The 11,601-nt window shown below is 47.2% G+C and overlaps 2 protein-coding genes across 5 annotated transcripts in view; both read right to left on the reverse strand.

The window, feature by feature from the left end:
• Hmgxb4 (HMG-box containing 4) overlaps positions 1 to 3,920 on the reverse strand; it is a 46,614-nt gene extending 42,694 nt beyond the window's left edge. The window contains exon 1 of one of the 3 annotated variants that reach the window (XM_057754364.1): positions 3,872 to 3,920. The gene's annotated coding sequence lies outside the window, so the exon portion shown is untranslated. Of the gene's footprint in view, positions 1 to 3,752 lie in introns of all 3 variants that reach the window. The other 2 variants (XM_057754363.1, XM_057754366.1) reach the window with 2 other exon arrangements.
• Positions 3,921 to 7,387: 3,467 nt separating this feature from the next.
• On the reverse strand, positions 7,388 to 11,570 carry LOC130863979 (leydig cell tumor 10 kDa protein-like). 2 transcript variants are annotated; one of them, XM_057754307.1, is made up of 4 exons: positions 11,346 to 11,570; positions 11,205 to 11,260; positions 10,289 to 10,333; positions 7,388 to 9,759 (listed from the first exon to the last, which is right to left on the reverse strand). In XM_057754307.1, the coding sequence occupies exons 1-4, from the start codon at positions 11,557 to 11,559 to the stop codon at positions 9,619 to 9,621; spliced, it is 456 nt and encodes a 151-aa protein (XP_057610290.1). In that variant the 5' UTR covers positions 11,560 to 11,570; the 3' UTR covers positions 7,388 to 9,618. The 2 variants fall into 2 exon arrangements, with proteins under 2 accessions (XP_057610290.1, XP_057610291.1); XM_057754308.1 differs by lacking the exon at positions 10,289 to 10,333 and having other exon boundaries at positions 7,389 to 9,759.
• Positions 11,571 to 11,601: the final 31 nt, after the last annotated feature.

Below are 11,601 nucleotides of genomic sequence, written 5' to 3' on the forward strand. Positions count from 1 at the left end.
AATAGGAAGGTTGAGCACCCCTGCTATAAAGCATTTTGGGACAGTCAAGTTTAGATGTCCACATTGACTTTGAAGGTGGCAGAGTTACAGACTGCACTGTAAAGTAAAATCCTTAAACTACCTTTAGGACAGAAAACCTTTGCAGAATTCTTTTTTCTTTCTTTCTTCTCTCTCTCTCTTTCTTTCCTTCCTGGTTTGAGATAGGGTCTCACTATGTAGCTCTGGTTGGCCCAGAACTCACTTCTTTGCAAAATATTTAAACTGATAATTATTTTGAAAATGTTTTCATTCAGTTAGTTAATCTAATTGGTAATTTAATTTTATTTTTATGTTCATTATTATAAATGGATTTAGGACTACTCATTATTGAGGATTACACATGACTAAACCCCTTTGCTTGGTATGGAGAAAAGAGCATATATTTTGGGGGGATGGAAACATTAACTGAATTAACAGGGGAAAGTTTCAAAATTTAACAGTTTAGAATTTTTATAGTGAAGTGTGGTGGTGAATGCCTTTAATTCATTTAATCCCAGTCCAATCTGGTCTACACGAGTTCCAGGCTGACCAGGGCTTCAAAGTGATACCATCCTGTCTCAAAAACAAAACAATAAAAAAAATTTTTTTTTCTTGTTCAAAGCCACATAAATTCGATGCACAGCTAGACCAAAGTTGAAAACACGAAGAGAAAAAGCATTGCCAAGGTTTTCTAAGTCTAAGAAATAGAAAATGTGAAGCGAACAAAGCATTTGCTCCAGGTAAGGGAACCCAGAGTGAATAAACAACATGAACTGGATTATTTAGAGAGTCTGCATACTGCTTGCTCAAAGGGCCTTTACATGAAATAAAGGGTGAGAATGTAGGGTCAGGTCTTCATGTAATGTGAAGAGACATTCAGTCAGTTTTTCCTGTTCGGACATTTAATTACTCAAGTTTCTTAATTAGATACTGTCCTTCGCTTCCCACACATTGGTGAGGACTTAAAAGGGAGTAAAGGTGGGTCACTGGGAATAATATCCATTCATTTAAAAAGGGCATTATTGCCAGGTGATGCACACCTTTATTAATGCCAGCACTCAGAAGGGAGAGGCAAGTAGATCCATGTATTTGAGGCCAGCCTAATCTACATAGTGAGTTCTAGGGCAGCCAGGGCTATTTAGAGAGATCCTGTCTCAAACAATGGCAATCTTCTCACTAATACAGGACAAGTTTATTAGAAAGCCATACAGGTCACCTTGCCTTTCAAAGACTGATACCAAGTAGAATAGCTTGAACTGCAATTTTAGGCTTTTCACACCAGATAAATTTTGGCACAAAATTCCTGAGAAACAATGCTCCTTGCCCACAAATTTCAATAACACTCTTATTTAACCTTATAATACAGCCATCAGTCCTTGGTCAACACACACAGACTTGTAAATGAAGGCAAAGGTAGGCCCAGAGACATGTGTAGGCTCTCCCCTTGAGAACACTGAATAGAATTAAGTTGTCTTATTATTGGGAGGGAGACTGGGTTTTTAACTACACATGAAAAAGTTATTTTTCTGACTGCTGTGAAAAACTAGTAGATATTAAAAAAGACGTTGAAAGGAACATAGAACTAGGAAATGCTCCTGAGGGCAGCTTAACACAGACGGTTGGCTTTATGTAGTAGGGTTAGGCCTGATATTGGAACTTTCTCAAAAATACTTAAGAACATTTTACAGGGGAAAAAAAATCAGTGAGCCCTGAATGCAAGTCCAGTTCACCAACATGTGAGGCGGTCCAGAACCTGAGAAATACCATGGACTAGTTTATAGGCTGTGTAGACGGACAGGCCCTGAATCGTGGCTGAGGGTTCACAGGTAGCTGAATCACCAGAGAAACACAGTACTGGGGGAAAATGTCTCAAGCAGCAGTGTGAAAGGGAGCAGAGTTCAGGCAACATTTATACATGATTAGATGAACCCCTGCTATTCCTTCCAAGTCTCAAATAATATCCAAGATAAAGTGAGGGTTCAGGGGTCGGAAGCAAACTGGGAGGGTCAATGAGGATGAAAAAAAATTTAGGTTTGATTTTCACATCAGAAAACAGCTACATTAAATGTTGGCAAACATAAAATAGGTGCTAAAACCCATTCTCTTGAATTCCTTAATTTTGGAGTTTACAATATTCGATGTTGTCAACTTCATGAGGCAGGATAATTTTAAGCTAGTATTTGCCCTAGCGTGCAGAGAAATGGCAACACAGTAAAAATAAGCGCTCATTATTTATACTGCTTATGCCATTATAAAAAGTGAATGCTTAGGAAACTTGAAAATTATGAAGTGGCTCTTCTGAGGTTTTTCTTCAGGATTTGAAAAAGAAGCAGGCTGCTGTTCCACTTGAAAGTAAAACTGCAAGTCAACCTTCAGGAGCGGGCTTTTTGGATAGCCAAGTCAACCTTCAGGAGCGGGCTTTTTTGGATAGCCAAGTAATTATGAAAAAAAAAAATCTTCTGAGGTCGTATTTTGTTATTTTGGAAGCCCAAACTAACTATGAAAAGGAGTTCCAGAAAACAATTTTTTGGAGGTAATCTTAGTTCCAGCAATCACTAACATGTATCGTCACCCCAGAATAGATAGGAGAATTGAAAAAGAATACATAAAATCCACCCAGTAAACTGGGCATGGAAGGTCTCCTACAGGCGGGAGTTTTCTCCATGGCTGTTTCAGGAACTCAAGATTGTCCGAGCAGGCAAAGGAAGAAACACATCCAGCTATTTACAGTTTCTGAAATTTTGTTGTTACTTTAGGACAGCGCAGGTGAATTCTTCTTATTTCAGTGAGTTTCCTTCCATCACTAATATCTCTGAATTCTTGCCACACCCTTTTCCAAGGACCTACCTATGCAGCACTCCCAGTCCCTGCCAACTTTGGAACCTGCAGAGATCTCCACAGGCAGGAATGCGCACTGAATCTTCTCATTGCAATGCAATTAAGCGGAACCACAACCACTGCACAGATTGGCTGACAACACAGTTCCAGGAGACCAGCGATCCAAATTTTGACAAGCCATGTGCAATCAACAGGCTTTACTTCGGATGTAGTTTTTAAAATTTACTTTGCCACAAAGGAATAGAATCGGCCAGTAGCTTAGAAATAGGGGTGGGGTGGGTGGTAGACATTTCTTCTCTTCTTTATGATATAAAATAAAGTGAATCTACAAGTTGTGGTTCTGGAGAAATGGGCCTGTATGGAGGAGCCTCCAACGAAGGCATGCTCAAATTGGGTCGCACGCAAAGAACACACACAATAAGAGATTGTTTATCCGCACAGTCCCCAAGACCACCGTTCCGGGGTCCGCGCTGTTACCCCGGCAGGTCTGCTGCAACAGCTACTTCAACAAACCTCGGCGCGGCGCAGGGAGCTGCCCGCATCCTGCCCGGCTCGCCGCGCGCCCAGCTCTCCCGTCCGCCCCGGGACCTCTCCTGACAGCCCCAGACTGCCCGCGCCCCGGTCCGCAGCCGCGCTCCGCCCGCCCCGGATTCCCGCGTCCCGGCGGCCTCCGGCGCCCCGGAGCGCCCAGACGGCGGCGCAGGGGGAGGGGCGGCGCGGGCCGCGGGTCCCCGGGGCGGCCGCACGCCCCCTCCCGGCCCCGCAGCTTTCCCGCCTTCCCCGTTTGAACAGCTCCCGCCGCCTTCCTCCTGCTGCCCGCTCCAGCCCCTACGCCGGGGCGGCTGCGACCGCTACTCCAGTCCCCGGCTTGGTCCCCGAGCTAGGCCGTAGCGGACCTGGGGCGCCTCCGGGACGGTGTCGCGGGGCCTGAGCGGTGGGCGGAGGCCGGGCGGGGCCGTTGCCGCCACGGGGTGGGGGTCCGGCCCGTCCTGGTGGGGGCTCCGCTCGCCGCTACCTTCACTCGACTCGCTCGGATCCCGCCTCAGCGCCGCCGCCCGCCGCCATCTTGGAGAAGGAGAGAAAGCGCGAGCGACCAGGGAGCCTCAGTCGAGCCCAGAGCGCAGACTCCTACTGCAGCGCGGCTATCGCGCCGGCCGCAGAGCGTCGAGTGCATCGAATGGCACTCGCTGAGCGCGGTCGCGGTAGCATTTGAGAATAAGCTCAGTGCCGACTTTGGGCTAAGAATCGCTCTCAACATATAACTTCCCAAGTCTTCTAATCAATTTTCAGTTAAAAAAATCAGATTTCGGCAAAGAAATCACAAAAAAATACCAGGCAACTAGATTGACTCGACCATCTCTGTAAAAAGTCTTTACAGCTCCCTGACGATCTATGAAAATAGAGCAGCCGTTCCGAAAGTGTGGAGCTTCACTTTGGATCTTACAGGTTCACTATCAGTTATATTTGTATGCTCTTCTCTACCACATACAAAACCAAACCAAACAAACGCCTGAAAACATACAAAACCAAACCAAACAAAAAAACACCTGAAAACTCCACGTCAGACAACATAAGAAAAACAGTTTTGTATTCTCTTACAAATTCGTAGTCCTATCTACATTCCCTGGCCTTGCTGGTCATCTAATAGTACCCTTGTTCTTTTTGCCTTCAAGTCTTCTGATTCTTAAGGAAGTGCTTTTCCCCCCAGTATAATAATCTAGACATTCAAGACATGACGATAAATAGCAGTATTTATTTATGATTTAACATCTACGTCTGGATATTTGCCTGTGAGGTGAAGTGGAAGAACATACATTTGTAGGGCACGCTGTAAATTTGTTTTCTCACCAAATCGTCACCCCCTTCCCCCACATGCACACTTAAATTTTCATTTAAATGTTTACAGAACTGGAGAAGTGGTTTAGTAGATTAAGGCACTTTACACCAAGCCAGTGGACACCAGGAGCCCACATGGTGGAAAGAAAAAACTTATTCACTCATGTTGTGCTTTGACTACCACAGGAGGGCTCTCATTTATTCATTTCCTTATCTCCTTCCTTCCTTCCTTCCCTCCCTCCCTCCTTCCTTCTTCCCTTCCCTTCCTTCTTTCTTTCTTACCAGTTTGGTGGAAAGTTCCGAGCCCCCTCCCGTGGGAGTTGCCACAGTCTAGATTCCACCTACAAGAAAGCCCGGCCGAAAGGTGACCTCTCCCCAGGGAGGGTCAAGACCACTCCCACAGGCTATTTAAACTTCCCCCAGAGAATGAACAGGTGGTCTCCCCTATTCCCCCCCCCCCCCCCCCCCCCGTCTTGTTTTTCCGGAGGGCCACCCTGGTAGCGTATTGAGTCCCGAGATTTGGCATAGACTTATAAAAATGGACACTTACAATTCCAAGCCTGATCTCCAAATGTCCTTGGACTGTCTTTTACAAAAATCCTTTAAAATTGGGGCTAACACCTAAGGTAAAACTCCAGATTATAACAATTCTGGAAAAATACAAACATGTGAGTAACCTCCATTTTAACCCCACCACCATCTTTAATAAGAGTACCTACCTGTGCCAGTATTCTTTGACTTACTAAAATATTCCTTTTAATCTTCTTAGATTTAGTAGCATAATTGGGTAAAATACATGTCTAAATTTGACTTATATGTCTAATTTAAATATAACTAACAGGTAATGGTACCCAATTCTCAAGTGCCTTTACAGACCTGAGAGAAGGCATTTAACAAGAGAGCTTCTAACACCGAGACATGCCAGCTCCTGCAGCATCTGATAGCTACTCCAAGAAGATGCATGGTTACAGAAGATCTTCTGCCTGGAGGCTTGCCTTTGTGTATGGCAAAGCCACCCACACAGCAAAAGTCTCATCAACTTCCTGGATGCTATACTGGAGGGGGGGTGTGATTATCTCATCCTGCCAAGACAGATAGACTAAATCTTCCCCCCACAGGAAAATCTTTGGGCCTCTTGTACTCAGCAGCACTGCTTCTAAGGCTGGTGTTCTCCTAAGACTATGGAGAGACTTGGGATTGCCCGCCTAGATAAAAAATCTATCTCATTTCTGATCACTTATCTCTCCCAGATCTGTCTTTTTTTTTTTTGGTTTTGGTTTTCCAAGACAGGGTTTCTCTGTGATTTTGGAGCCTGTCCTGGAACTAGCTCTTGTAGACTGCCTGCCTCTATCTTTTTTTTTTTAAAATATTTATTTATTATGTATACAATATTCTGTCTGCATGTATGCCTGCAGGCCAGAAGAAGGCACCAGACCGCATTACAGATGGTTGTGAGCCACCATGTGGTTGCTGGGAATTGAACTCAGGACCTTTGGAAGAGCAGGCAATGCTCTTAACCTCTGAGCCATCTCTCCAGCCCCTGCCTCTATCTTAATGGCATTTGATGACTTAAAAGTACTGGTAACTCATTACTTCATTTGTTAAGTTTCCTGCTAAAAATACTGGCAGGTGTGCCTCTTTCACAGTCCAGGACTAACAGGTTTAGGGTGTATCTTCAGAGATCCAGAGCTCCCAATCCCTTTAATTGTCTTCTAAAACGTTCCTGTTCCAGCTGTCTTACAGAGACCTGCAGGTTCCTGGAAAAAGTTCTGCTCCTGTATCAAAAATCAGGCCTGGTAAAAACTAACAGTCTCCAGAGCCTATTTTAACCCCACCCATTTTCAAGCATATTTTACAGGTCACTCCTGCTGTCTGGGCCAAGAACAACTTACAAAAGGCCCTCCAGTTAACGCCAACACCTGTAACAACTCCTGGAACTTCACCATTGGTACCAAGTCTCCCAGCTCAAAAGGACACCTACCAGCTAAAATCTGGTTTTAAAGGACATATCTGCTCTGTGTCTAACTTATTCACCCAAGCCTCTCCTCTACAACCAGGGCACTTCTCTGTCCCATTCTTTCTGGCAGTCAATGACCCATCCCATGGCTAGCCCCATTCATAGGACTAAGAATAACAATATATTTTCTTCTCCTAGCCTTCTCATCTCCCTCAAAGAACAGATGCCTGAGGTCTCCAGGATAGCAGTAAATCAGATGCCTCTCCAGCCACACCTCTCGCTGAGCGTGAGCCCAACTCCCAACACTCCCCTCTCCCATGTCACCCCATGCCTGCAGGAAGTAGACAGACTTGAGCCAGCACCCTCTTTATCCAAAGAGTCTGGAATGTTTGGTGGAAAGTTCCAAGCCCCCTCTGTGTGTTGCTTCTCTTGGTTAATGAATAAAGAAACTTCCTTGGCCTGTTGATAGGGCAGAACTTAGGTAGGTGGGGAAGACAGAACTGAATGTTGGGAGAAGGAAAAAGTCAGAGAGATGCCATGGATCCGCTGGAGACAGACACTGGGAATTTTACCCAGTAAATGTTGCTGGATTTATACCCAAAACAGAAATGTAAATACAGTGAAAATGGTTTATTACAGCCTCAGCCTCCTCAGTTCTCACCCACTGCACAAAAAGATAGTCAATGGGTTTCACAGAAGACAATAATTTGTTTTTCTGGGATGCCGTCCCTGATTTAGGTTTCCATTAGAAGCATTTAAGAACCTTATAAATATATTTTATTTTTGTTGTTTAATTCCTGAATGCACTTGCTAGCATGTTTTCTGTTTTAAGTGATAAAAACCCAGTTTAAAATAGTTAACCAGACTGCTGGGCAGTGGTGGCACATGCCTCTGATCCCAGCACTTGGAGGCAGAGGCAGGTGTATCTCTATGAGTTCAAGGACAGGAGGATCTCTGTGATTTGAGACCGGTTAAAGATGTAAGTGCTAGCTAGAAATATGTCTGAGCCATTGGCCAAGCAGTGTTGTAATCATAGTTTCTGTGTGATTATTAGGGTCTGGGTATCTGGGAAATGAAAGTGCAGCCTCCATCTGCCTCTGCCTCCCAAGTGCTGGGGTTAAAGGCTACCACTGCCTGGCGCCATCCCATTTTTATGGCTGAATAATATTCCACCGTGGCCGGAGCAGATTCTTGCTCAGCCATTACCGCAACGGCAGGCTGTTTCTGCCCCTGTGCTAGTGTGAAGCATTCCATCAACGCTGGTCCAAGCACCCATGGAACATTTGCTCTGCAGGGTGCTCTGGGGGAACCAACAGAATATAACACGAAGGGACATTTACTGGATTAGCTTACACGACAGCAGCTGAGTAGTTTTTCTTTTGTTTTCTGAGACAGGGGCTATGCAGCCCTAGACAGCTTGGACACCTCCAGAAGTCTGCCTGCCTCAAAGCACCTGCAGGGCTAGAGCACAAGCCCAGTAGCTAACAGCTTCCACTCATTATACCCATGTAGGGTGGCTCACAGCCGCCCGATTCCAGTTTCAGAGCACAGGCTGCCTCTGGCCTCCCGAGACACTCAGACTCATGTGTACATACACAGAGACCCTTTAATCTCAGAACGTGGGAGGCAGAAGCATGTACAACTTTGAGTTTGAGGCCCGCCTGGTCTACACAGGGAGTTCTAAGCCAGCTAGGGCTACACAGGGAGACCCTGTCTCAGAAAACCAAACTAAACCCAAGGAAGGCCACTGATGAGCTCATGGTTCTGGGTCTGTATCCACAATGGGATGGACCCATTTCTCAGGATCTATGGTGAGGGTACCAAAAGGTAGACATGGTGAGGCGCTTCACCACAAGCCAGAGGCACTAACAAGCCCTTCAAGGTCCAGTCTTGAAGTAAGCCACAGCCTCTAAAGGAGCCCTCCATGCTCAGAGCAGAACATCTGTGTCCTGGCAGGACTAAAGTCCAGCAGGTCCTTCCTCTGCCTTGCAAGTGCATTGGGAGTTTAGACTAGGGTGTGGCTCAGACAGCTCGCTAAGCACACACAAGTGGATCTGATCCCTAGCAGCCACGGTGAGCCAGGAGCCAACACGGGAGCATCAGACAGTCTTAACATTAAATTCCAACTGTCTGGGAACAAATTTACCCAGTCAGGGCTTGGGGCAGTCACTAGTAAACCCCCACTTTTCTGCTTCCTCAGTAGGCAAACTGGCTGGGCATAAAGGAATAGGCCACCAGCGTACTCATTGCTTGTCCCAGGGCCACACCAAGGGATATGGCACCACGTCCAACATCCTGCATAGAACATTTCAACATCTGGTCCAACAGGTTGGAGGGACTGCCAGGGGTGTGAGCCCCTCACTGGACAGAAGCAGAGCTGTGCCATGGAGAAGGGTGGCTTGAGCTGACCAGGTCCCGGTTCCAGAGTGTCATAGGTAGTGCAGGAAAGCACAAGAATGGCACATGGCCTCTGTGAGCACAGCTTTATTGGGTAACACTGGAGCACCCCCAAGTGGCTCTGGATCACTAGTGTGACAGGATGAGGTGGCACCTCACTGAAGATACGGAACCTTTCTTTATGTACAGGACAGTGACAACATTAGGTGACTGGAGTGACCTGGGGAAGAGACAATTCCAGCTGCCAGCTACAGGTATAGATGTCATCGCTCGTTCTGGGGTCTGTGGCTGTCAAGGGCACTGCATGGGCGAGAGAAGTTTCTTGTGGAGACCAGTGAGGCTCACCTAGCCTCCAAATGGCCTCTCAATTGAACTGTTTGAGAGCTGGCGGGACAACAGAGCCAGGTTCATTACGACGTGTCACCCACAGAAGTCGAGTGCCTCTTCAGTACCAGGAAGCTTCCAGCTTTATCATCACCTGCCCATTGCTGTCCCAGGTGCCATCAGAACTGGAACAGGGTCCTCTTCAGGTCCGGCCAGCCTGTGGGGTCACGTGCAAAGTCCCAGTGCCTTTAGGATGGTGTCTTGTTGGAGGTGGTGGCCCCTGTCTTCTTCGATGCACCCTTCAGCAGTGTAAGCTTTTTAGGCAGGCTGGAGTTGGCCTTCATCACCACATCATGCTCAATCTTCTTCCAGATCCCCACTTCCAAGCTCTGTGGGGGACACAGAGCAAGCCCTCATTCTCCCCAGCTTGAACACACACACACACACACACACACACACACACACACACACACACACACTCTTCCTTTTGTTCTTTGAGAACGGCTTCAGATTCAAGCTTCCCTTGCCTTGCCTTACCACGATGGGCCTGTGTGTTACCATGCTCAGGCGAAAAGAACACATCTAGCAGCGGGACAAAGAGTCCTTAAAGGGCCAGTAAGGCCAGAGGGACAGAAAATAGGATGAAGGCAGTGAGGATGGAGACGAAGGACTTGGGCTTTTGCTGAGCAGGAAGCAGCCATGGAGGGTTATGGGCAGAGGCAGATGCCTCAGCAGCTACAGCAGGAGAGGATAAAGTCGACTAGGGTCCAACCTGGAAGGTGGGTGAGAGGTGGCAGAAGTAGGTGGATTCTGGATGTATGCTAAAAGGACTAGACTGTGTAGGAGCGGAGTTCAAGGAAGCAAAGTGGTCCCGCGGCACTGTGGAGGGAACTCACGTAAGGACCTGAGAGTGGGTACCTCAAGGAGCAGAGTAGGCTTCTGGGTAACCTGCCTAGGAGAGATCTGGGGAGATAGAATGATCTACTCAAGATTAAACCAGATTAGAGCCCCTAATTTTCCTAATTAATTTTTACTTATATGTATGAGTGTTTTGCTCACATGTATATCTGTGTACCACATACATGTAGTGCCTGTAAAAGATGGCATTGGAGATCCCCTGGGACTGTTACAGGCGGTTATGAGCTGCCATGTGGGTGCTAGAAACTGAATTGAGATCCAGTGGAAAAGCAGCCAGTTACTTCTAGCCTCTCTGGGCATGGGCTCACACCCACCCACCCTCCCACATATAATTAAAATAAATAGTCTAGGCTGGCCTTGAATTCCGAGATCAGCCTGGATCTGCCAGAGCGTGTAAGGATCAAAGTCGTGGCTACCACACCTGCCTGCAGCACTTGTGATCCCTAAAACCACTGTTCAGTTCCCAGAACACACGTGATGGCTCAAAATCGTCACTAACTCTAGCTCTGGGGGATTGGGCATGCTCTTCTGATACCAGGCACACACTTGATGCACGCACACACAGGTAAAACACTAATACACATATAAACACAAAACCCAAGGCTACTGGCTGACAGTCCCTAACACACACCTTTTTTTTTTTTTTTTTTTTTTTTTTGGTTTTTCGAGACAGGGTTTCTCTGTGGTTTTGGAGCCTGTCCTGGAACTAGCTCTTGTAGACCAGGCTGGTCTCGAACTCACAGAGATCCGCCTGCCTCTGCCTCACCCCCAGTGCTCGGATTAAAGGCGTGCGCCACCACCGCCCGGCCTTAACACACATCTTAACACACTCAGAAGCTAAGTGCGGGTCTGGATCCACGGAACAAGGGAGGACACAGACTCGGAACCGGGAGTCCCCTCCGCCCGCTCCACTCACATTCTTCAGCTTTTGCTGCTGCACGACGCGCGCCTTCTTGGGAGCGATGACTCGACCTGCGAGTGACACCAGCCAGTGAGACGTGCCCGCCCTCCCCGAGCTCCGCTGCCCTCGCGCCCTCCTCCGGACCCGGTTCCTCACCGCCTTTCCTCGGCCCTCGGCTCCGCTCCGCAGTCCCTGTAGCCTCACCTAATGGTGGAGTTCCAGGTCCAGAAACTCTCAACACATTAAAGCAAAGCAGGTTGTAGTGGCTCACACTTTTGACCTTTTGCTCAGGAGGCAGAGGCAGGAGGATCTCTGTGAGTTCCAGGCCAGCCAGGGAGATACAGAGATGCTGTCTTAAAAGGACAGACATTTATCTTGATTACTGAACTTTGGTATCCTCTTTTAGAGCACT

Source organism: Chionomys nivalis, chromosome 21 (assembly GCF_950005125.1).
Source record: "Chionomys nivalis chromosome 21, mChiNiv1.1, whole genome shotgun sequence".
Lineage (NCBI taxonomy): Eukaryota > Metazoa > Chordata > Mammalia > Rodentia > Cricetidae > Chionomys > Chionomys nivalis.